Below are 21,864 nucleotides of genomic sequence, written 5' to 3' on the forward strand. Positions count from 1 at the left end.
CCCCCCCCCACACACACTGAACGGACATTCTCTTCTTTCAATGAGAGTGAAAACTGCAGTGTACTGCATTACACATAAGGAGCACGGACATTTCAAACATTGTGATATATCAACAAAAGCAAAGTTTCATCAGGTTGAAAAGGACGGACATGGAGCAGCAGCAGCTAATGTACAGGGGGGCAGCGGGGGATTTCACAGCTGCAGTCTCTTCTGCCTTCTCGTGCTGGCTACAGAGGTCTGTGAAAGGGACACAGAGCTATGCAGCCAGCACCAGCAGGGAGAAGAGACACTTCACACATAGCACTTACCCCCCGCCATGCTGTCACACTTCCGTCCGGAGAGGTCAGCGCGCAGAGGGAGCCTGCGTTTGGTGGAGACTGAGAGGTATTCCGGGGGAGGGGCTATGGGGTCAATGGCCGACGCTAGTTCACATTCTTTAAAGGGCCGGTATCTGATCTATGCATCGGGGCATTTTCAGGAGTACAGGTACTCCTGAAAATGCCCTGTATCGGCCCCGATACCGGTACTAGCATCGGTATCGGGACATCCCTATATATAGATATATCTATAGATCTATAGATATATCTATAGATCTATCTATAGATATCTACATACACACACACACACACACACACACACACACACACACACACACATACAAACACACACATGTGAGACCACACCATCAAGGTTAACTCATGAACCAGCTGCTGAGCAGGAGGGGTTAATGGCCGTTTGCAACTAGGTCATTGTAAGCTGTCACACAAACCGTAAGCCAGTTAAATAGTACCTGCAAGGTTACTGACAGACCAACTGCAGAGCAGGAAGGTGTATTGGCCCTTTGTGACTAGGGCACCTTAGGCCTTCATACAAAACAGTATGTAAGTGAAACCGTACCTACAATGAACACTCACGGACCCAAAGCAACGCGGGGGGGATGAAAGGTCGTCTGTGACTAGGTCACCTCAGGCCATAATAACAACAGTATGTAAGTGAGACAGTACCAGCAAGGGTTACTTATGGACCAGCTGCAGAGCAGGAAGAGTTAAATGCCATCAGTGACTAGGTCACCATAGGCTGCCCTCCAGACAATATATCAGTGAGACAATACCTACAAGGCTCACTCACAGACCACCTGCAGAGCATTAGGGGTTTATGGCCATGTATGATTAGGTCAAACAGTAACCAAGTGACACTGTACCAAAAAGGGTTATTCTATAACCCTTATATTCCATCTTCTGGCTATTATCATCAACGAGATAGTGTTGGACTTAAGCCTACACTTGATAATTGTTTTTTACCATTAATGGAAGATCCAGTATACTTTCGGACCCTATTCAATCATAATCATCATCAAAAAAGTTTGCAATATTGACTTTAGGTTGTTCTCCTTCGGAGTACCCCTTTATAAATTGTAAGCTGCCTTCCAGCATGTCTCCCACTGTGTTGTTTTCTGGCAGACATGGTGGATATTAACACCACCTATACGCTAGGCTATCTTTGGGTTTATATGTTGATTTATGGTCTCTGTATATACTTAACTGACATTGGAGGGCATTGGGAATTTATTTATGACCGCACAGGTGTCTGTTTATTATTATTAAAGCCTCTTGTAAAAAATGAATTGTTATCAATTTAGATTTATACACAGCTGTGTTAAATTGTCGAATCAGGATTCTAATAGGCTCTCCTTAGTGAGCTATATAACACACCGATGCAAGACACTGACTACACGCCCCTCTGAGGAAGCCCCAGTGGTTTGGGGGGAAACGCGTAAGGGTCAGCGTGTGTTTCAGACTCCCCTTGGATACCCGCTTTACCTCACCCACGGTCGAGTGAAGGAAACAACTTTCTCATTGTCGATTGACAGGACAGGACGGAACGAAAACCCTTTAACCGCTGTTATCTCGTAACTGCAGTGAAATCTGTAGGAAACTGAACCGAGATTGAGAACAGCTTGTGGGCTGAGGTTGCTCCATCCTACCATCCACCTTTCAGCCCAGTGTGTCTTTATTCACTTCGCTGTGCGGCCGCACATGCTGGAAACAACCTCCGGATTATTTTCTGGATTAGAAGTGATCGACACCCGCTGATCAGTGTGAGCTCAATTGAGCAGGGAGTGACACGCTCATCGGAGCCTCCAGACAAACAAGGATAACTACTATCTGGAGTCACAATCCCACACTAAGATACACCTCACAGAATTTACTCCATCCACGTTTAAACAGGAGACCCTACAAGGACTGTCCCTCATCGCAAACCACACAGGTTGTGAGTACGCTCTGATACATTGTATCCGTCTTTAAAACACATCAATGTGTATATATTAGTGACTATTTACCACTGAGGTGGTCTCTAGATTATCACTCGTATTACTAGAAGTGGAATTTCAAGGGGATGTCTTTTTACTTGTTTTTAGATGTCTTGTTATATTGGATCCTATGTGCATTTTTCTTTGTCATTAAATATATTTTTTTATACATCATTACCATTTTGTGTCACCTGTTTACCTGATCAGCTCCAATATAGGGATTTCTTTGTTTGGGGAACCTTCTTTTTTGAAACAAAAAGGGTTACTCGCTGATCAAGCAATGGCCTTCCGTGACTAGCACAATAGGAGGCACTGGCAGGCCTTGAGGAGAGCAGGCAGTAGCTGTGAAAATGTATGCCAGAGAGTGTCATGGCCCTTCCAGGGGGGCAGATACCCACCCATGTATGTCAGTTTGAACAAGGTATAAATGTATTGCAGCACATATGGGGCACGTGCAACAGACTAAATTAAGGGTCACAGAGCTGTAATAGAGTATCTGCAACACATTTAAAAGTATTGTAGCTCCAGCAGTTAAAGGAGAACTATGAGGTGAATGCTTTTCACTCACCTCATAGTTATAGCGGACCTGTGACAATGAGACTGTCACAGGTCGGCTCAGTAGATCGGGAGGTGAGCGAACACATATCGGCGTTCGCTCACCTCTCGATCCTGTCACGGCTCTCTGCTGTGACAGGGGAGGGGCTGAATCCCCCCCTCCCCGCTCCGATCCGCCAGCGCTGACTGGCAGAACGGACGGGGGAGGGGGCGGGTACAGCTGGCTCTGCCTCTAGGTAGGCAAAGCCAGCTTTCTGTCACGCAGCTGGGCTGATCCAGACATAATTGTCGGGATCCGCTTACCTTGCCCTCCCAAAGAACATACCCCCCTAAGAGTCTTCAGGGACAGGGCTTCAGATGGAAAACGGCCCTGGGCTACCCTGTGGCTAACTCAACATGTTGCACTATGTGCCAAGGTAAGCATCTCACGAAGGGTCCAGTGCCCAATGCAACACTACAAGCCAGTCCAAAGTCTTCTACCTGACAGGGTGCGAGTACAATCCCCCAAGTCTCAGCTGAGGAGTGAACTGATCCTGAAAGCTTCAAAATGGAGTGCCACAGTGCCTATGTAGGAGCTACAAATCTTGCTAGAGTCTTGATAAAATAATAATAAATAGAAATGGTTTGCTTCGCTCAGAGCAGAGAGAAAACATAAATTCTCTTAAGGGCACTAGCACAAAACTACTGGGAGTGTCACAGTTCCTTGTACATTGATCCGGCGCCGGGTTTTGCCTCCTGTCCAAGCTGCTCGTTTTCCTGTCAATATGCCCTGAACCTAGGTGTTAAAAGGCTTGTGCACCTGTGATTTAGCTTTCGAGCAACGTGTCTCCACACTAGTAGCCAGACCTCTGTTTTCTGCGGCACTTCTGTTTGAGTATACCTTGTATTATGTTTATTTGCTTGCTCTTGTTGTTTTCAGTGTTCCCTTCCTGCTGTGCTCTTGCATTCCCTCTGTTTTCAGTCCGTGTACCTCTTTGGTTGGCTGCGGCTGTGAGTTTCTCCACAGCATGGTTTCCTGCTATGTTTTGAAGTTGACTCCTGCTTCCTGTGATTATTCTGCTCTCCACTATTGTGCACCTCCCTCCTGTTTCCTGTGCATTCCCCTATGCTGTTACGGTGTATCTCTTGTCTCTGTGGGTACACTTGTTGTGTGTTCCCTTCTGTTACCTGCTCCCCGTGTCACACATGTTCCCTGTGTGTTCCCTCTAGTGCCTGTTTTCTGTACCTTGTATCCTTTATGCACCCTGTGTCTTGTCCAGCGTGCTGTGGTCCCGGAGTACCCGCTGGCACTGTGCCCGCATCGGTGTGTCAGAGAGCCGCAACCTGGAGCTTCCCCGCAGCTCAACATCCACACCATCAGTGGCTCTGGTGAAGACCAGGCGGCTCTGGCACACCTACGTTTGTTGTGCGGAAGGAAGCATGAAGTGCTCCAAAATCTCCTGGTAGATGGCTGCGTTGACCCTGGACTTAATGAAGCACAGTGGACCAACACCAGCAGATGACATGGCTCCCCAAATCAACACAGACTGTGGAAACTTCACACTTGACTTCAAGCTTCTTGCAGTGTGTGCCTCTCCATTCTTCCTCCATACTCTGGGTCCTTGGTTTCCAAATGAGATGCAAAATTTGCTCTCATCAGAAAAGAGGACTTTGGACCACTGAGCAACAGACAAGGTCGGTTTTTCTTTAGCCCGGGTAAGACGCTTCTGGCGTTGTTTGTTGTTCAGGAGTGGCTTGAGAAGAGGAATACGACATTTGAAGCCCATGTCCAGGATCCGTCTGTGTGTGGTGGCTCCTGATGCACTGACTCCAGCCTCAGTCTATTCCTTGTGAAAGTCCCCAACACTTTTGAATGGCCTTTTCCTGACAACCCTCTCCAGGCTGAGGTCATCCCTGCTGCCTGTGCACCTTTTTCTTCCACACTTTTCCCTTCCACATAACTTTCTATTAATGTGCTTTGATACAGCAGTTTGGGAACATCCAACTTCTTTTGCAATTACCTTTTGAGGCTTTCCCTCCTTATTGAGGGTGTCAATGATGGTTTTCTGCACAACTGTCAGGTCAGCAGTCTTTCCCATGATTGTGATTCCAACTGAAGCAGACTGAGAGACCATATAAAGGCTCAGGAACCTTTTGCAGGTGTTATGGATTAATTAGCTGATTAGAGTGGGACACTTGGAGCCTAGAATATTGCACCTTTTCACAATATTCTAATTTTCTGAGATTGTGGATTTGGGGTTTTCATGAGCTGTAAGCCATAATCATCACAATTATGACAAATCACGGCTTGAACTATCTTGCTTTGCATGTAATGAGTCTATCTCATATATTAGTTTCACCTTTTAAGTTGCATTAGTGAAATAAATGAACTTTTGCACGATATTTTAATTATTCTAGTTTCACCTGTATGTGTGGTCTGCTTTACCTGTGTTTTCTCTGTACGAGTAGATTTCTCCACTGGAGAAAAGGTGAAACCCTACAGCCTTTTCTCCACAGCCACAGACATAAGGCATAGGTGCTTTAAAACAATTAAGAGGGAGCAGGGAAGTAATATTTTTATTTGTTTATAACCTACCTCTCATCAATCCAGAACACTTGCGGAACAGACTTTTTAGGAACTGTTGTATATTGCTGTCACTAACCCAGAACAAGTATGCCTATCAAGAACATGAAAATCAAACGTCCTTGACTAAACATATGCTCTGGTTTAGTGACACAAAGCGCTAAAGCCAGAGGGTCTGCATGACAGCCAGGCAACTCGCATTTGCAGAAGAGAAGCCAGCAATGGTACCCTCCATGTTTCTTTCAGGGAGGGTTTTCTTATAATATATATTACATACACTAAAGAATTTGGTCTTTCCAGAGTAGGGGCCAACTAGATCACTAACATGCTTGGTCAGCATCAAAATGTTCTCTGATAAATGGAAAAGAAATGTGGTTTTTAAAAAGAAAAGTTAACTAGATGCTTTTAGGGTGCAACAGGTTGACAGAGAAATAAGAATTACCTATAGATACCACGGAAGCATGGGAAATTTAAATGTACATTTTTAAAGCATATTCAATCTATAAGCATATATTTACACCAGAATGCAGAGTGGCACTGCAGTGATGTGATACTGGAGGTGCACCGGTGTGCCATTCCTCAATGCTCTAATGCGCACGTTTTACTGCAACGTGGATGCATGTGCACCAGGAAACATAAGTCGATTTGCACCAGGAAGATACCATCTCACCATAAGAATAGGAAAAAAAAACAGCAGCTACTCCACCTGTGCTTAAGTTGAAAATGCCTAATTTATTGTGGAAAAAACTTGCAAAAAAAGATGTTAATGATTTGGAGCATAGTACCTGCTTTGTCGGACAAATCTAAATAAACTAAATGTAAAACGTACAAGCATCTGTACAATGGGTGCACCATATTTATGTGCAGTTATATTTATTTTTCATTCAGGAAACAATTCGGCTTTCCAGTATCCATAGTTCCTGTGCTCCTCTTTTACTGAACAACTATCAAACAGAGACCTGGCATATGCTCAATAGCAATACACTCTCTTCTTTGGCATGGTCATCTACTGGACAGTATTTGGCAACACTGCTGCTCGTGTTTACATGTCTACATTATTTCTCTCAAAGGGTATATCTAATGACTGCTAATTAGGATTCAGTATATAGATTCTAACCTAGGCCCACCAACCCACATGCTCCTTTCCACTATTTTCTACTGGTTTACCTATTAGTTTCTGATTGGCTCATTGCACTCCCTGCATTTGTGTTGAAGATATGCATAGTTTAAAATATCTTCAAATGCATATATTTGTTTATTCATTGCATTGCCTGATAAAAAGAGGTTCTATTCTCTGAAATGTTACTTTTTTTTTTGAGTGGCTGCCATTTTTGCTTCGTTGCATATCTTCCTAAAATACTGGAGTAGTTGCTGCTGTTTTTTGGACTTTTGTTTGTTGGCAAATACAATCAGTGCAAATCTATACGTCGCTCTTTCTAGTTTATACTTGTCATTAACCATTTTATTTCATTCCACTTACCGCAGCCTAGTCAGATCAACGTCTTTGTGTGCCAGCTCAGTCTGTTTAACAGCAACCTGCGATGACAGGCTGTTTATTTTATTGTGCATAGCCTCCATCTGGTTAGCAGCTTCTTTTAAATTCAATTCTAGAGCCTGTAAGAGATGTAGAGGTAGTATAGAAACATTGTCACAAACAGTGTATTGTCAAATTAGTGTGTTTTTTTTTTTTTCATTCTCGAGTCCACTAAAATGCATGTATGTCATTGTTAATTGTATTTCACACATGAACTGCCAGTGTGTAATGACACATTTGTGAACTCCAATGGTGAATACAAATGTATTCAAATATAGCCAGGTGACATGTATGCAGGCTAAGGCCATTCATTCCATGTGTCTTTCTGCGTCATTCCATGTGTCTTTTACAACACAAACAAAACAAATGGCAAACGCACTCATCAATTTGTAACTAGCTCTAAGCAAGGTGCACATGGAAGGCCTTAATACAGTACAACGGCAAAAAGTTTACCTGCACACTCACCAGCCAGCATGCAAAAAAACTTGTCTCACCGCTAAGGTTAAAAACAGAGGTTTAGATACATGTCTAGAAAATGGAGCTGGTTACAATGGAGCTGGTTACAAACAGATGAGTGTGTTTGCCATTTGTTTTGCTTGACTGATTTGGTGCAGAGGGGGGCGCTTGGGGGGTCTCAGCTGCCGTTGTCATGTGTGGGGTCCCTTGTGCGTTCCTGTGACTTTAGGTGCCATTGGGTAAAGTTTTCTTAGAAGGAAGCCCAGCCTTCCTAAAGGCATAGGAACGCACAAGGGACCCCGCACATCACAACGGCAGCTGAGGCCCCCCATGCATCACTGCACCAAAGTCAAGCAAAACAATGTCATAATTCACCGTATTGGCTGTTATAATTCACCGTACCACAGCTAATAACATAATATAGTATAGCGGTTGACTAACAGTACAGGGAACTATATTGTGACTTCAATTGAATACTGTTTTAGGCCACAAAATTAACCGTCCACTTATATACAGGTTCTTTTTTAAATAGTGTAGCAACGTTCCACACGCCACTGTAGCAACGTATTGGGTAAGCACACATGTATATAATGACATTAGCATGCAACATTAGCATTTAATAAAATCAACCACTATCATGTTTTCAATCTTTTTCCCTATATGGGGTTTCTAGACAATCCATTTAACAATGAATATACAAATATAAATCTTAATTTTCTAATTTGAAAGTGGCATAAACGTAAAAAAACACATATTAAAAAACACACTATACTGTAGCTCTTCAATAATATTTAAAATACATGTTTGCGTATATAAAACAACACATATATAATAAAATTCACTTTTGACTTCCCTTTAGTAAGTGGTGGTTTTTATCTGTCAAAGTAGCACAATGTCAGCAGACATATTCTAGAGGTGTGCCACAAGCCACAAACTGCTGTATACAGCATTGGCTTTCTTTTTTTTTAATAACATAAACAGAACATTCAGGGCATAGCAGCAAAGGCATTTGAAACAAAATACTTTGCAATTCTTTCCATTCCAAACATATGTATTCTTTAAGTTTTCTGCAAGAATGAAGTCTGTTACACTGTTTAATGATTAGACTTAAGGATGGCTATTTGATGTCAGTTTCCTGCTTTGCAGCATTCATTTTTAAAGAGTTGTGGGTTTTAAGTGTAGGAATTTAAATTAATGTCGGTCCCAACTGGCATGTTTGAATACATAAGTTGTTATCACAGCAAATAACGCAAAGCATAAGTGCACGCCACAATGTAGTTTGAAAAATCATGTGAAGGAATCCAGCTGCTCTGCAGCATACCTTAATTTTGGCATCAATGCCAGACTTGTCTCCTCTCCACTGTGCCTCCTGCTTCTTTGCTTTCTCCAGGTCACTAAGCAGGTCAGCACATTTCTTGTTTAAATCTTCTTTCTCCTGCTCCAAATTTTTTAAAATGGCTGCCCTCTGCTCCTCATTTTTCTCCAAACTCTGCTTAGTGTTCTGTTTGACAAAAATCAGAATCGCACATTACAGCCCCAGAAATAATTACACATGCAGTCGACAATCAATCAACAATGTTTAATTAAGTGACCTCAGTCCTCAGCCTGCAAGAAATAGCCGTGCTTTTTTACATTTTTATTTTTTTAGTTATGCAGGTGAAAGGGACTTTTTTCTTACTGAATGACAGTTCTGATGAGCGCACACATGCAAGAAATCCTTTAATTGATCAAGATGCCTTTGATGATGTCCCCAGCTATTTTTGAGACCCGTACAGACACATCATTCCAGACCTTAGGTTTATCAATTAATAATACTAGTCCCATCAGTATGTAATTAAAAAGAAGTCACATATTCACACTACTTTCACTTGCTCCATATCCATCATTAAGTATTTATTTGAAAGTTATAAGCCTCAGATTCTCGACTTTAAAGAAGTGCTCAGAGTAGGCTGTATGAGAAAGAACTGTAAAGCTAAGAGAAGCCTGAGGCAATTCTTCTGCAGTGTATGTCCCTTTCTGTGGCACACTGAGTGACACAGCTTGAAGCTCAGCACTTCACAGTAAGACAACTGGAAAAATATGTACAAGACAAGCTACCTTAAGCTCCTGACTTTTATCTTTTAATTTTAGTTGGAGGTCATCCAACTCCTTTTTCAGTACGGTATTTTCTTCGTCTACAGCGATCTTTCTCTGTACGAGGTTGTTTATCTCCTGCTGCTGTCCCAATACTCTCTAGAAACAGAGAAAGAACAGAGGGGGAAAAAAACAAGGCAATGTCACAGCAGTACTTTATGTAGCAGATGCCATGCATTTTGCAAACATACACTGTCTGATTTAAGTAAAAAAACAAAGCAAAACTCTGAAAGGATATATTCTACATAAATATTGGTGCAGGTGGTATTAAAAAGAACATGTTTCAAGGTATGCAGCCTAAATGAAATATAAAGACCTTCTCTATGTATTGTCCATTAAACCTGAATACCTACAGCCCTCATTTGTATGGGGGTGTGTGCTGGTTCAGTTAAGAGCTCCAAATCATAGATCTAACAGTAAAGTATCCAATTAAATTCCATGTAGTAGTTTTCCAACGCAGGTAGAGAATGGTCACTAAAACAGGACTGGTTACTATGGATAGCTTAGATTTTTTTAGTTATCCAGTTGCCCAGTTTTAATGTATTGGTTGCATAATTAATATATTATATATCAGGACCTCTATAACCATACTAATCTGACAAGACACATGTTTGATTCCTTAATATAATGTACAAAGAAATATAGCATTCACATTAAGTGAAGGGGCTCACCTCAGTAAAAATAAACACAAAACATCAACAGCAAGGAGTATAATTTTTCTACATGGCTGCCCTAAACACACTTGCTCGTTGCTGCATTACATATTTTAAAGCGCATTGTCACAGATTTCACTTTCAGATTATCGGCACTGTAAACCTTATAAACCTTATATACACTGAGTGGCCAGATTTTTATGACCACCTGACGTTTGTAGGCAAATTAGCTATAATTAGCTATAATTTCGCGCTGAAGTTGCTAGAGGGCCAGACCATTATAAATAGGGAAGCAGGTCGTTTACCACGACAGTAGAAGTGATTTTATATGAAGCTATGGGTAAACAACGCGATTTAACAGCCTTTGAACGTGGGATGATTGTTGGCGCTCTGAGCCATGGAGCGAGTATCAGCAAAACAGCAGAATTCGTTAAATGTTCAAGAGCAGCTGTTTAGTGTTTAAAGACTGGACTGTCAGCCGAAAATCTGGGTTTGAACGCGCGAATTGTGGCCGTCAGCGACTAGTCAATGTTAGGGCAGAACGGAGAGTGGCAAGACTGGTACAAGACAACAGAAGGGCAACAGTGCAGTGTCAGATTCCTTGCATATATTCTCTCTCTCTCTCTATATATCTCTCTCTCTCTATATATATATATAGATAGATAGAGAGAAAGAGAGAACATTTCCTGGAGCATCTTGGCAGCACACCATGGGTTAAGGTCCGCCCCTCTTAACCCACAGGACACGTGATAAATGAAGGCTCCTCCAAGCCATGCTCATTCTTTTTTTCTATCCTCGCCATAGGACCGTGATAGTTTCTTTCAGTGTTGTTTCTTATTTCAGGCTTACCTGCCGTTCGGCAGCCCCCCAGACAGGGTCAGTCTCCCCTGTGCTGCAGATCCTCCTCTTATGGTTTTAAATATTCCATGCATTGGGTGTCCGACCTCGAGGCTGCAAGTGAACGCCTCTGCGTTTGCCAAGATTCAGCCATTCCTTTCTGCCTCTCCTAGGGCCGGGCTCCCCGTACTGCTCGTTCTGTTATCTCTTCTATTTCTCATTGGAGCACGTCGGCAATAGAGGCTCCACCCATCCGGAGTGATTGGCTGCAGCTGACTCAACTAGGTGAGTATTGCTCGTGTGCGCAGGCGCGGCCGTGGCGTTCACACTTGCCCTCAAGAAATCGGTATTTTCAACATGGCGGCCGTTTGCCTCTCGGACGTATTGCGCATGTGCCGGTGTCTCTATATATTTTTCAATTTGTTTGCTCGTGGCAGGCTTCTGGTGATTGCTGAAAGCGGACAATCGATTTTCTGCACCCTGCGGACCCTCATTATTACCTGATCTGCTCCAGTGAGTACCTTTCTGATTGTTTGTTTTTTTTTTATTCGCACGTTTTCTGCTTGCTCTGTATCTCCTTCTGTTGCGGCCTACTATACTTTGCATTACTCTTCCTTTAGGAATGGCTGACAAAGCTGCTGTCAGGGATACTCCCTCTCAACAGAGGTAAGGGTTTGGTCTGTTAACGCATTAAAAGAGACAGTGAGTGGTGTTTCTCATAACAAATGTTGTGATTTCAGCCCTCCTCACGAAGAACAGACGGCCTTACTCGAGATTGTCCTCTCCCAGGCGCAACAGGTCAAGAGGAAGAAGTGCTTCCAGGCGCAGTTGCAGGGAGACTACCTCTCACCGCTCACGCCACCATCATCGCCCAGAAGTAAAGGCATGTTGGATGTGTGGCGGACAAGCACTGCCGGGCAAATTGATCTGCCAGTCCTGCCTCACCGAGACTACACAGAGGACACCCACTCCTCCTACAAATTCACTACCTCTTCTTGTACAGTCGGCGAGAGTAGGTCGCCAAGATGGAGGTCCGAGTGGTCATCCGGAGGGGCCATCCACATCTCAGCAACATACCGAGCCTACCATGGATGGCTCACAATCATACACCTCTGAGATGGGGGATCTTCCCTGCCCCACGGGTTTTGACTTCAGTCTTGTGGAACAATTCATTGCAGCTGTTAAGGAAGCAATAGACTGGGAGGACACTGTTGTGGAACCGGCCAAGATTAGGCAACATTTTCCACATTTAAAAGAGATCCACCGCTACCTTTCCTTACATGGATGAGATAAAGGAGCTTATTACAGAGCAATGGAAGCAAGCGGAAAAGGCACCGAATGTAAACAATCGCATTTCCAAGTTGTACCCATTCAAAAGAAGATGCATCACCTATCCTCAACTCTCCTTCGTTAGTCGACGCGGCGGTGATGGGTCTGGCAAAGCATATTACCTTACCGATGGAGGACGCAGTCTCCTTTAAGAAACCCCTTGATCGGAAGGCAGATCTAGATATGAAGAAAGCGTACCTGGCTTCAGGAAATGTGTGTCACCCGGCTATTGCACTGACTTCTGTCTCACATGCTATTTCCACTTGGACCGGTAATATCGAGCAATTCGGAGGTCAGTCGGGAGAATATAATTATCACTCTGCAAGAGCTGAAGCTAGCGGGTGACTTTATCGGGGAAGCAGCCATTAGCATCACAAGATGTACAGCGAGATCAATGCTTGCTACCATTACCTCTAGAAGAGCACCATGGTTGCGCCCATGGATAGCGGATTCCGCATCCAAGACCAGCTGGTGCCGCATTCCATTTAATGGATCAAACCTGTTTGGACCGACGCTAGATGCGGCAATTTCAAAAGTTACCGGAGGAAAATCTGGTCTCCTCCCTCAGGATCGGAGCAAAAGGTGCCCGAGATTCAATCCCAACAGGAGACCCTTCACGGAGCCCTTGCCAGATGCTCGGGCCTACCGTCCGGGTAGAGAGTTCAGGAGAGGAAGGAGAAGTACTCAGTCATCCCTTCTCAAATTTCCTAAAGCGAATGCAGTGTCTCAATCTCAGCCGTCCAAGAAGTCTTTTCTGACGGTCAGCGGTCCCACACGGGTGAGGTGGGGGCATGTCTGCGGTCTTTCACAGGTGCCTGGCAAGAGATTTTTCAGGATCCCTGGGTGCCATCAACAGTGTCTTGGGGTCACAGATGGGCCTTCACAGGACCGCCGGGAAGCAGATTCATTCCAACGCCCCTTCCATCTCCCAGCCACAAAGCACAAGTATTCGCAGAGTACATTCTCACTTTAATCAAAAAAGGCGCCATCGCCGAGGTTCCTCTGGAGGAACGCTACTCCGGATTCTACTCTCCCATGTTTCTCGTGAAGAAGACAGGCGATCTAAGGCCTGTCCTCGACTTGAAAGATCTCAACAGACCAATATGAGTACCCTCCTTTCGCATGGAATCACTGCAATTGATTCTCCCCTCTATTCGGCGACTGGATTGGATGACTTCCATCGACCTCTCGGATGCCTATTTCCACATCCCTGTCGATGTAAAACTCCAGAAATACCTACGATTTGCAATCATGGGATCACATTTCCAGTTTCTGTGCCTCCCCTTCGGCATCTCTACAGCACCTTGCACCTTCACAAAACTTCTACTTCCAATCATTGCCCACATCAGGCTTCAGTGAGTACGTGTTTTTCATTATTTGGACGACATACTTCTGCTCGACGCGCTACGGACCTCCATTTCGCTTCCAGAAGAGAAAGCTCTCATTATACGGCACAAGGTTCGCCAGACAATATCATCTCCATGGATGAATGCACGCAGATGCCCGAGTCTACTTGGTACCCTCTCCTCTACCATACTGATGGTGTGATGGGCCCATTGGAGACTACGTGTCTTTCAAGTCCACTTCCTCAAACAATGGAACAGGGTAGATCTTCACCAGCGGATTGTCATAACAGCAGGTATGGCTCAGTCCCTCTGGTGGTGGACTTACCAACGCAATCTCCAGAATCATCATCTCATCTGTCCTCCACAGTCAGTAGTAATCACCACAGACGCAAGCCTCCATGGTTGGGGGGCACACTGCCAGGGCTTGGCAGCCAAGGGCAGATGGTTCTTTCGAGCCCAGGGGTTGCCCTCCAACATTCTGGAGGTGAGAGCAGCTTTCATGGGCCTTCTTGCCTTCTCCCAGACCATCCGACATTGTTCCATTCAATTGCGGATCGACAATCATACGGCAGTCGCCTACATTCAGCATCAGGAGGGTACACACAGTCGGTCTATGCTGCAGGAGCTCGAGCCGATCATACATTGGGCTCAGGTTCACCTGTGGCACCTGTCAGCAATTTACCTATCTTCAGCATGGTGACAGATCATTGAGGCTTAACTCAAATCGGCCTGTTTGCGACTCCCTACAACAACAAGACCACTCTATTTGTAACTCGCTTTCCGTGCAGCCAGGCAGTGGCAGCAGATGCTCTGACCTGTCTATGGTCCTTCACTCTGGGGTACGCCTTTCCGCCCTATCCTCTCATACCGAGGTTTCTACAGTGGGTGGCTGCATTTCCAGGAGTGATCCTTGCCATCTTGCCGTACTGGCCCAGGAGGCCGTGGTTCCCTCCACTGCTGGAGTTGAGCGTGGAACCTCTGCTTCCTCTACCCGGTCACAGCAATCTCCTATTTCAGGGCCCCTTCCTGCTCGGGAGGCACTCCATCTGATGGCTTGGAGGTTGAGAGGGATTGGTTCTCAGATATGGGATGCTCCCAAGCGGTGATTTCAACACTACTGAAGGCACGAAAACACTTGACTAACGCTACTTACCAGAGAGTGTGGGACAAGTTCGCTGAGGCAGCGATGGTCGGTGGGTTTGACGTCCATACTCCTACTGTAAATCATGTCCTTGATTTCCTTCAGACCGGCCTGGAAAGGGGCCTCAGCATGGAATTTCCTTCGGGTTCAGGTTTCGGCCATCTCAGCGCCGTCAGGCTTCAGGTGGGCCTTGGATCCATTGATTATGCGTTTCCTGAAGGTGCGTCTGAAGCTCCATCCTCCAGTAAAATCATTATATCCTCAATGGGATCTATCTCTTGTGCTTGGCATTCTGCAGCATACTCCCTTCTATCCACATTCTACGTTTTCTCTCTGGGACATCACCCTCAAGACCACCTTCTACTGGCTAATACGTCCGCTAAACGGGTCTCTGAGTTACACGCTCTGGCGGCCTCGGAACCATTCTGCAAATTTTTTTCCGGACACGGTGGTGCTACGGACGCATCCCTCCTTCCTTCCGAAGGTTACATCCTCATTCCATCTAAATCAAGACATTGTTTTTCCAGTATTTACAGATGAAGCAGGCGAGCCTCATGCGCTCGACGTGGCCAGCACGCTGCAGGCCTACTTGCGTTCAACGCAACCCTTTCGTCTAATGGATAACCTCTTCGTCCTTCCCTGGGGAAGCAAAAAGGGTCTGACACAACGCGATATGTGTTGGACCTTGAAGATTCTTTGGCCAGTGTAGCGCTGCAAGGCAGTTAGGATCAGAGCCACAGGCGGTGTGTTTCTTATTTAACTGTGTTTTTTTTGTTTTCTTTTTCTGCAAGTCCCCTTAAAGTATATGTAAAGGTAGACAGAGCAGGGTAGGATTAATTGCTGTGTTTGTCCCCACTGGGGAGAGCCACCCTCTCTATTGGTCCATGTGACCACTGTCACCTAAAAGTGAGTGAGAATCTAATATTTTGTGTTATGCAAGGAAATTGCACACATAAAAATAAAATAATGGGTTTTTTTTACAAAATGTGGTTTATGCATATACTTTAATAAGAACAAATATGGCAAAGAGCAATTATGAAAATTGTGTCTATAGTGTCAATCCAAAAATATTTTTGGTTGAACTTTTTTCTTATAAAAGTAATAAACATTTCTCGCTGTACACTATGGATGAATTATTAGGCTGTATTCACAACTTTTGCACGTTTTGTATGCTTATTTTTCTGTGCGTTATCAACATTAATGCTTTTTGATGCATTACCAATATCATCAACAGGCTCTTTAATGCCAGCCATTGCTTTAAAAATTGGACAAGGCACATCAATGCATTATACAGGTCTAAGCTCTCTCCATTTAAACAATGGCTAATCTGTGTACTTACACTGAAGTGTTAAAGCGCTTAGGTGTGAATGGGTACCTTTATAAAATTTTAATACTTGTTTGTACCCATTTGATTTTATACTCTAATTTTCATTTCACAACATCTACATGAAAATAAGGACAGGTTGTTGTAAGTTGTATAACAGGTCACAGTTAAAGATATCATTGCTTCTCCTTCATGTCAAGAGGTGCCATGACATGTTTTCACAATGAAAATGTAGTCATTGCTGTTCTAAATAATGGTATTAGGGGCTTTTTTTCTGAAGACTCTCTAACTCCTACAAAAATGCTCATAGTGACTCATGCTGCTTCTAAAAGCAATTAAAGCAGGTATAATTAGTCTGTGCACACTACATCCAGTAAAGCAAATTATTTATTGATGGCCATGCATAAATAGATCCATTTCAGAGGCCTCCCTTATGACAAATCCTGTTAAGAATGATCCAGTATATGTATTTATGACTGATCATTAATAATTGACTAGGATAGTCATTGTGTGCTGTAGTTTGTCCACATGCATAAGTAGAGCATAAATGAATACAGTACATGAATCACTAAAAAGAAAGGTGCATCTTTAATACCATCACAAGGACGTACTAGAAACATTTTCTCTTCATGAAATGTTAAAAAAATGTAAGAAAAATTAAAAAACATGATACAATGTGTCCATTACTCAGAACGAAAACCAGCACTATGTGCTAAAAAAAAAAAAGTATGCTATGTTTTCTTGCCAGTTACAAAACTTAAGGCTTCTCATCAAGATAGAATTGCATCAATCTGTGTTACCCACACAGAAACCAACCAGGTTCTACCCTTCACTACAATGTAACAATTCTTCTCTAAGAAAAAAAGGTTCAATATTACTTCAGCACACAAGTCCTTGACAAGATCAATCTCATCCTAGTTGTATGCCAAAAAAGATTTCTGACAAGCAGTAATTATACACAAGACTGAGAATACTGCTACCCCCAACATTAATAACGCACAAAGACATGGACAAATTTGTTGGTACTCTAACAGCTCTATGTTTCATTCCTCCTGAAAAATGATAACATTAAAAGTAATTGTCTTATGTAAAACTGCATGCCTTGGGTATTACATAGATTAAAGTGACACTAAACTCAGGAGTTAAAAACTTTAAAATGCATTCAAGTACCTTAACTATTAACAACAATGTCTCCTATTTGTGTATCACTCGGCTGTAGATCCTCAAATCATCTCTGAATTCAGAGCGAGCTTGGAGCGGCGGCTACTTTACAACACACACAGGGACCATGAGGAACAAAAGTAGCCACCCTCCAGAAGGAAGGACAGTGTCAGCACCAATTCAGAGATGATTTGACGATCTACAACTAGATGATGCAGTGTCACTTTAAAGCAAATAAAGTGAAAAGTGATCAATGTATGCTTATTCTACAAAGATATTCTAAAACAGCCTGGACAGATTTGCTAGTACCCATAGAAAATATCGGAAATAATTGCATCATAGAGATGTTTCAAACTAACTGTTTTCTGTAATTAGTATTACATAAGTCATTAATCCTGTAATTAGTCAGTCTATTTAAAAGGAGACAAGTAGTCACTCTGCTGTTTGGAATTATTGAGTGCAGCACACTGAGCATGGACCAGAGAAAGAAAAGAAGAGAGTTTTCTGAGGCGATCAGAATGATGATTATAGACTAGCATGTCAAACTATATGACCATCTCCAAGGAGCATGATGTTCCTGTGACTACATTTGCAAATAATATTAAGACATTTAGGGTCCACTGCACTGTAGCCAATCTCCATCGACGCAGTCACAAGAGGAAAATTGACCCCAGATTGAACAAAAGCATAGTGTGAATAGTAGACAAAGAGCCAAGAAAAACTGCCAAAGAGGTACAAGCTGAAGATTATTACACATCAGTATCTGATCGCACCATCCACCAGTCTTTAAGAGACAGTGGGCTCGAAGAAAGATTCCACTGTTGAAACAAAAACAGAAACAGATACAACAGTGGAGCGATTTGTAAACTCACATCAGCTCTTTGTTCAGACCAAAAAAATGAAGCATTTCAAACAAAAGAACACTGTACCTACTGTGAAACGTGGAGAAGGGTAAGTCATGTTTTGCTGACCTGCTTTGCTGTGCCTCACACGAATGCCTTGAATCTGTGCGAGGCACAATTAAATCCTAAGATTATCATGGGATTCTATAGTAAAAGATATTGCCCAGTGTTAGAAAGCTTTGTCTCAGGTCATGGGTCCTCTAATATGATAATGGCCCAGAAAACCAGCAGAAAATACCAAAGAACGGCTAAGAACCAAACACTGGACTATTCTGAAGTGGCCTTCAGTGAGCCCTGATATGAATTCTATTGAACATCTATGGGGAAGAGCTGAAACATTCAGTCTGGAGAAGGCACCCTTCACATACAAGACAGCTAGAGCAGTTTGCTCAAGATGAGTGAGCCAGAGCTACATAAATTGTGTGTTTTCAGTGACTGCATCTAAAGACTGTATACCAAAATATTTTTGTCCATGCCATTGTCATTTGTGTTATTATTTGTCATTTGTGTTATTTTGTATTCAGTTAAATCAAATATTTAAAAGTAAAAGTCTGATGTTATTAAATATGGAATGCACAATAATGGATGTCAATTACTTTGGTCATTTTCAAGTTATTTCAGAGACAATTGTTGGGGATTTTTTTTTTCTTTGGAAGGGTACCAGCAAATTTGCCCATGTCTGTATATGTGTTCATGAATTCATACAGATGTTGGTAAATTTAGCCTGGTATTTTTTTATTTTCATGCTGGCATGATCGGTTTGCATATCTGGGCATGGAGCTCGGAGTTACAGAATGCCATTCCAATGTCTGTATGTCCCATAGTCTGCTTTGCCACCAAGCCTCCCACCCAGTCTTAAACGTACACAAAATGATACCGCCTGTTCTTCCCCAATGCAAGAAGTTCAATAGAAGAAAAATGCACCTGCATCACATATTTTTTCTCTCCACCTTCCAAAAACTTTATTGCCACTTGAATTACATACACAGCCATCTAAAGCAACACAGCAGGGCTGGGCGGGATGTTTAACAGGAGAAAGTTGCACCTCTGTCACATCATTTTTTTTTCTCTCACTTGAGAAATGTTATTGCCCCTTGCATAGCCAGCTAAAGCACACTGCTCCCCGACTCTAAGGGCGGAGGTGTGGGTTTCTTCTACTGAACTTCCCACCTAGCCATGCTGTGTTGACTGACAAGGGTTCCCTGCAGGAGTCACACTGTCAAAACTGCAGCTGCTTCTGGAACTCAGCATACCCAGACGAGCTGGCAGTGCAAACCAATAAACCCCCACTTTAGGGCTGCAACTAAGGATTATTTTCATAATCGATTAGTTAGACGATTATGCAGGAACAGCCATGGTTGGCTGTAGGCAGGAGAAGTCTGTGCACAGGGCAACAAAGCACATACAACAAACTTTTGTATTTAAGCTTGAGCTTGAGGAGTGAGACTGCTTAATTTCTGTTGATGACATTTGGCAAAATAAATAGTACTTGGGGACTTAAGTGGTTGACTTGAGTGGTTAAAGAGAAATTTAGAATATAAAAATGGATATGAATTATTTTTTACAGATATAGAATTGGTAAAGAAGACTTTTTAACAAACATTGGTATATCCCAAAGTGATGAGCAGTTAGGAAGGGTACTCCCTAAAAAAAATAAAAACATATCTATAAAAGAGCTCTTGCCCTGGAAAGTATTTAGTTTCTAGTTTTATCACAAAGATTTTTTTTTTTTTTACAGTAAAGTAGCAGTAAAAATAAAAAAGGTATCATATTTTCTGCTTAGAATTAATGAAGGTAAAACCTGCCACTAAAGTTGTCCCTGTTGTAGGATATTATGGTTGTGATACAGCTAATAATGTCACCTATTAAAATGTCCTTGTGGGGCAACAATATATTGGTAGAACCAGTAGGAAAATTGAAAACAAGGATTGCTGAACACATCAGAAATATAAAAAATTAAGTTAAAATACATAATCTAACTGAACATCAAGATAAAACACAATAAAGATCCCTCCAATTTAAAAATATGTGGTATAGAAAAAGTAACAACATGCTAGATAGGTGGCGACATAACAACTCTCTCATGTAAAGAAACACAGGAATCACAAAATGCAGCCATTGAGACTGGCAGGTGAATTATTTTTGTATGCCCTTGCATTGGAGTCTGCAGTTTGTTCATCCATAGTTAGAAATACTGTCACTCAGTTAAATATTGGCTATATCTGCATAGTCTATGTTATACTTTATTATGGGTGAAAGTGTAATATTGTTTAGATTTAGTAACTTTATTATCAATTGCAGTAAAGGTGGGTATAAAGTAAATAAAGAGGATATATGCGGTTTTGGAAGGCAAATGGTGATTGAATATACTAATATCCCATAGATCAAGCAAGGGTTAATGATTGGAAGAAGAACGACTCAAGAGAGATATAGAGGAAGAGGTTAGTACCTAGTCTAATATTCCTTGAAGAAATGGGTAATGATGAATCCTGGGTTGAAGTTTGTACACAAAGTGTATTATGGGTTTTACAATACAACATTTTTAAGATATTGTAATTTAAATTAATTGATTTTATGGATAATTGGCGGTCTGCACTATTTTGTTTGCACTTGCAACCTTGCAGAGCCTAAAAGCCTACAAGGTTTTGGAGAAAGAGCTAAATGCTCGTAGGTGCCCTGGGATTGGGTCACATGAGAGCCGAGACTGTCAGATGATCAAGCCAGGAGAAGGTCATGAGATATTGCCACATGAGTAGGCACTATTCGAGAATAGCAGACTTCCTTTCCTATAGGAACTGAGTGAAGTAAGGCAAGTATCATCTTACTCTATAATACAATGTATACAGCGAAGGGACAGCTGTAAGGAGTATATTGTATATGCAGCAGTTTATTTTGACTTGAGTGCAGGAGCAACTGCAGACAGAGGGGTGGTGGTATTATTTTATTTCAATTGAGAAGTGTCTTGATACAGTGGTGGTCAGCGGTGAAGTACATGGTTACAATGGCAGTCTTATATGTGGGTGCAGTGTTTTTTTGTTTACTGCAAAAGTTGTCCTTACTGCAGAAGAAGGAACCACTGTTGTTTGGAAACATCGCTATATGATGTGATGGCAATCGAGTCAATAAACCATTTTTGACTTGAAATTCTATTGGACTTTGTACATACACTTCTATTTAAAGTGGACCTTGCAGTAAAAAACATTATCACCACCACCCCCATCATAAAAAGTAACTTTAAAATAAAATACAAAAAAAACACATGTAGGGAGAAACATTATTTAACATACTTGCCTTACCCCCTGCTTTCACACGTAGCACCTAGACATGACAATGTTGATAATCCAAAATCCCATTAGGAGATGCTCCTGTCCTGTATTGAAGCATCTTTTTGTGAGATTTGGGATACTCTGTGTTTTCATTGATCTCAACAGAAGGATGGTGACTTCACACTCTGCAAAATGGAAGCTGGGTATATGGTACATACAGTATACAGTAAGTACTAACCACACACACACACACACACACACACACACACACACACGTGGAACTTGTTTTATACTGCAAGGCCCACTTTAATATCCATATAGGATTTTGAATTGAGTATACCATTATTTAATTA

At 42.4% G+C, this 21,864-nt stretch overlaps 1 protein-coding gene across 1 annotated transcript in view; it reads right to left on the reverse strand.

Moving 5' to 3' along the window:
- CNTLN (centlein) overlaps positions 1-21,864 on the reverse strand; it is a 228,074-nt gene that overhangs the window by 171,293 nt on the left and 34,917 nt on the right. Inside the window, exons 4-6 of the mRNA XM_018554459.1 lie at positions 9,517-9,651; positions 8,741-8,920; positions 6,910-7,043 (exon numbers count right to left, since the gene is read on the reverse strand). Of these exons, the coding sequence (XP_018409961.1) occupies positions 6,910-7,043; positions 8,741-8,920; positions 9,517-9,651 (449 nt within the window). The remainder of the gene's footprint in view (positions 1-6,909; positions 7,044-8,740; positions 8,921-9,516; positions 9,652-21,864) is intronic.

This window comes from Nanorana parkeri, unplaced genomic scaffold (genome assembly GCF_000935625.1).
Source record: "Nanorana parkeri isolate BGI_ZX_2015 unplaced genomic scaffold, ASM93562v1 scaffold160, whole genome shotgun sequence".
NCBI classification, from domain to species: domain Eukaryota; kingdom Metazoa; phylum Chordata; class Amphibia; order Anura; family Dicroglossidae; genus Nanorana; species Nanorana parkeri.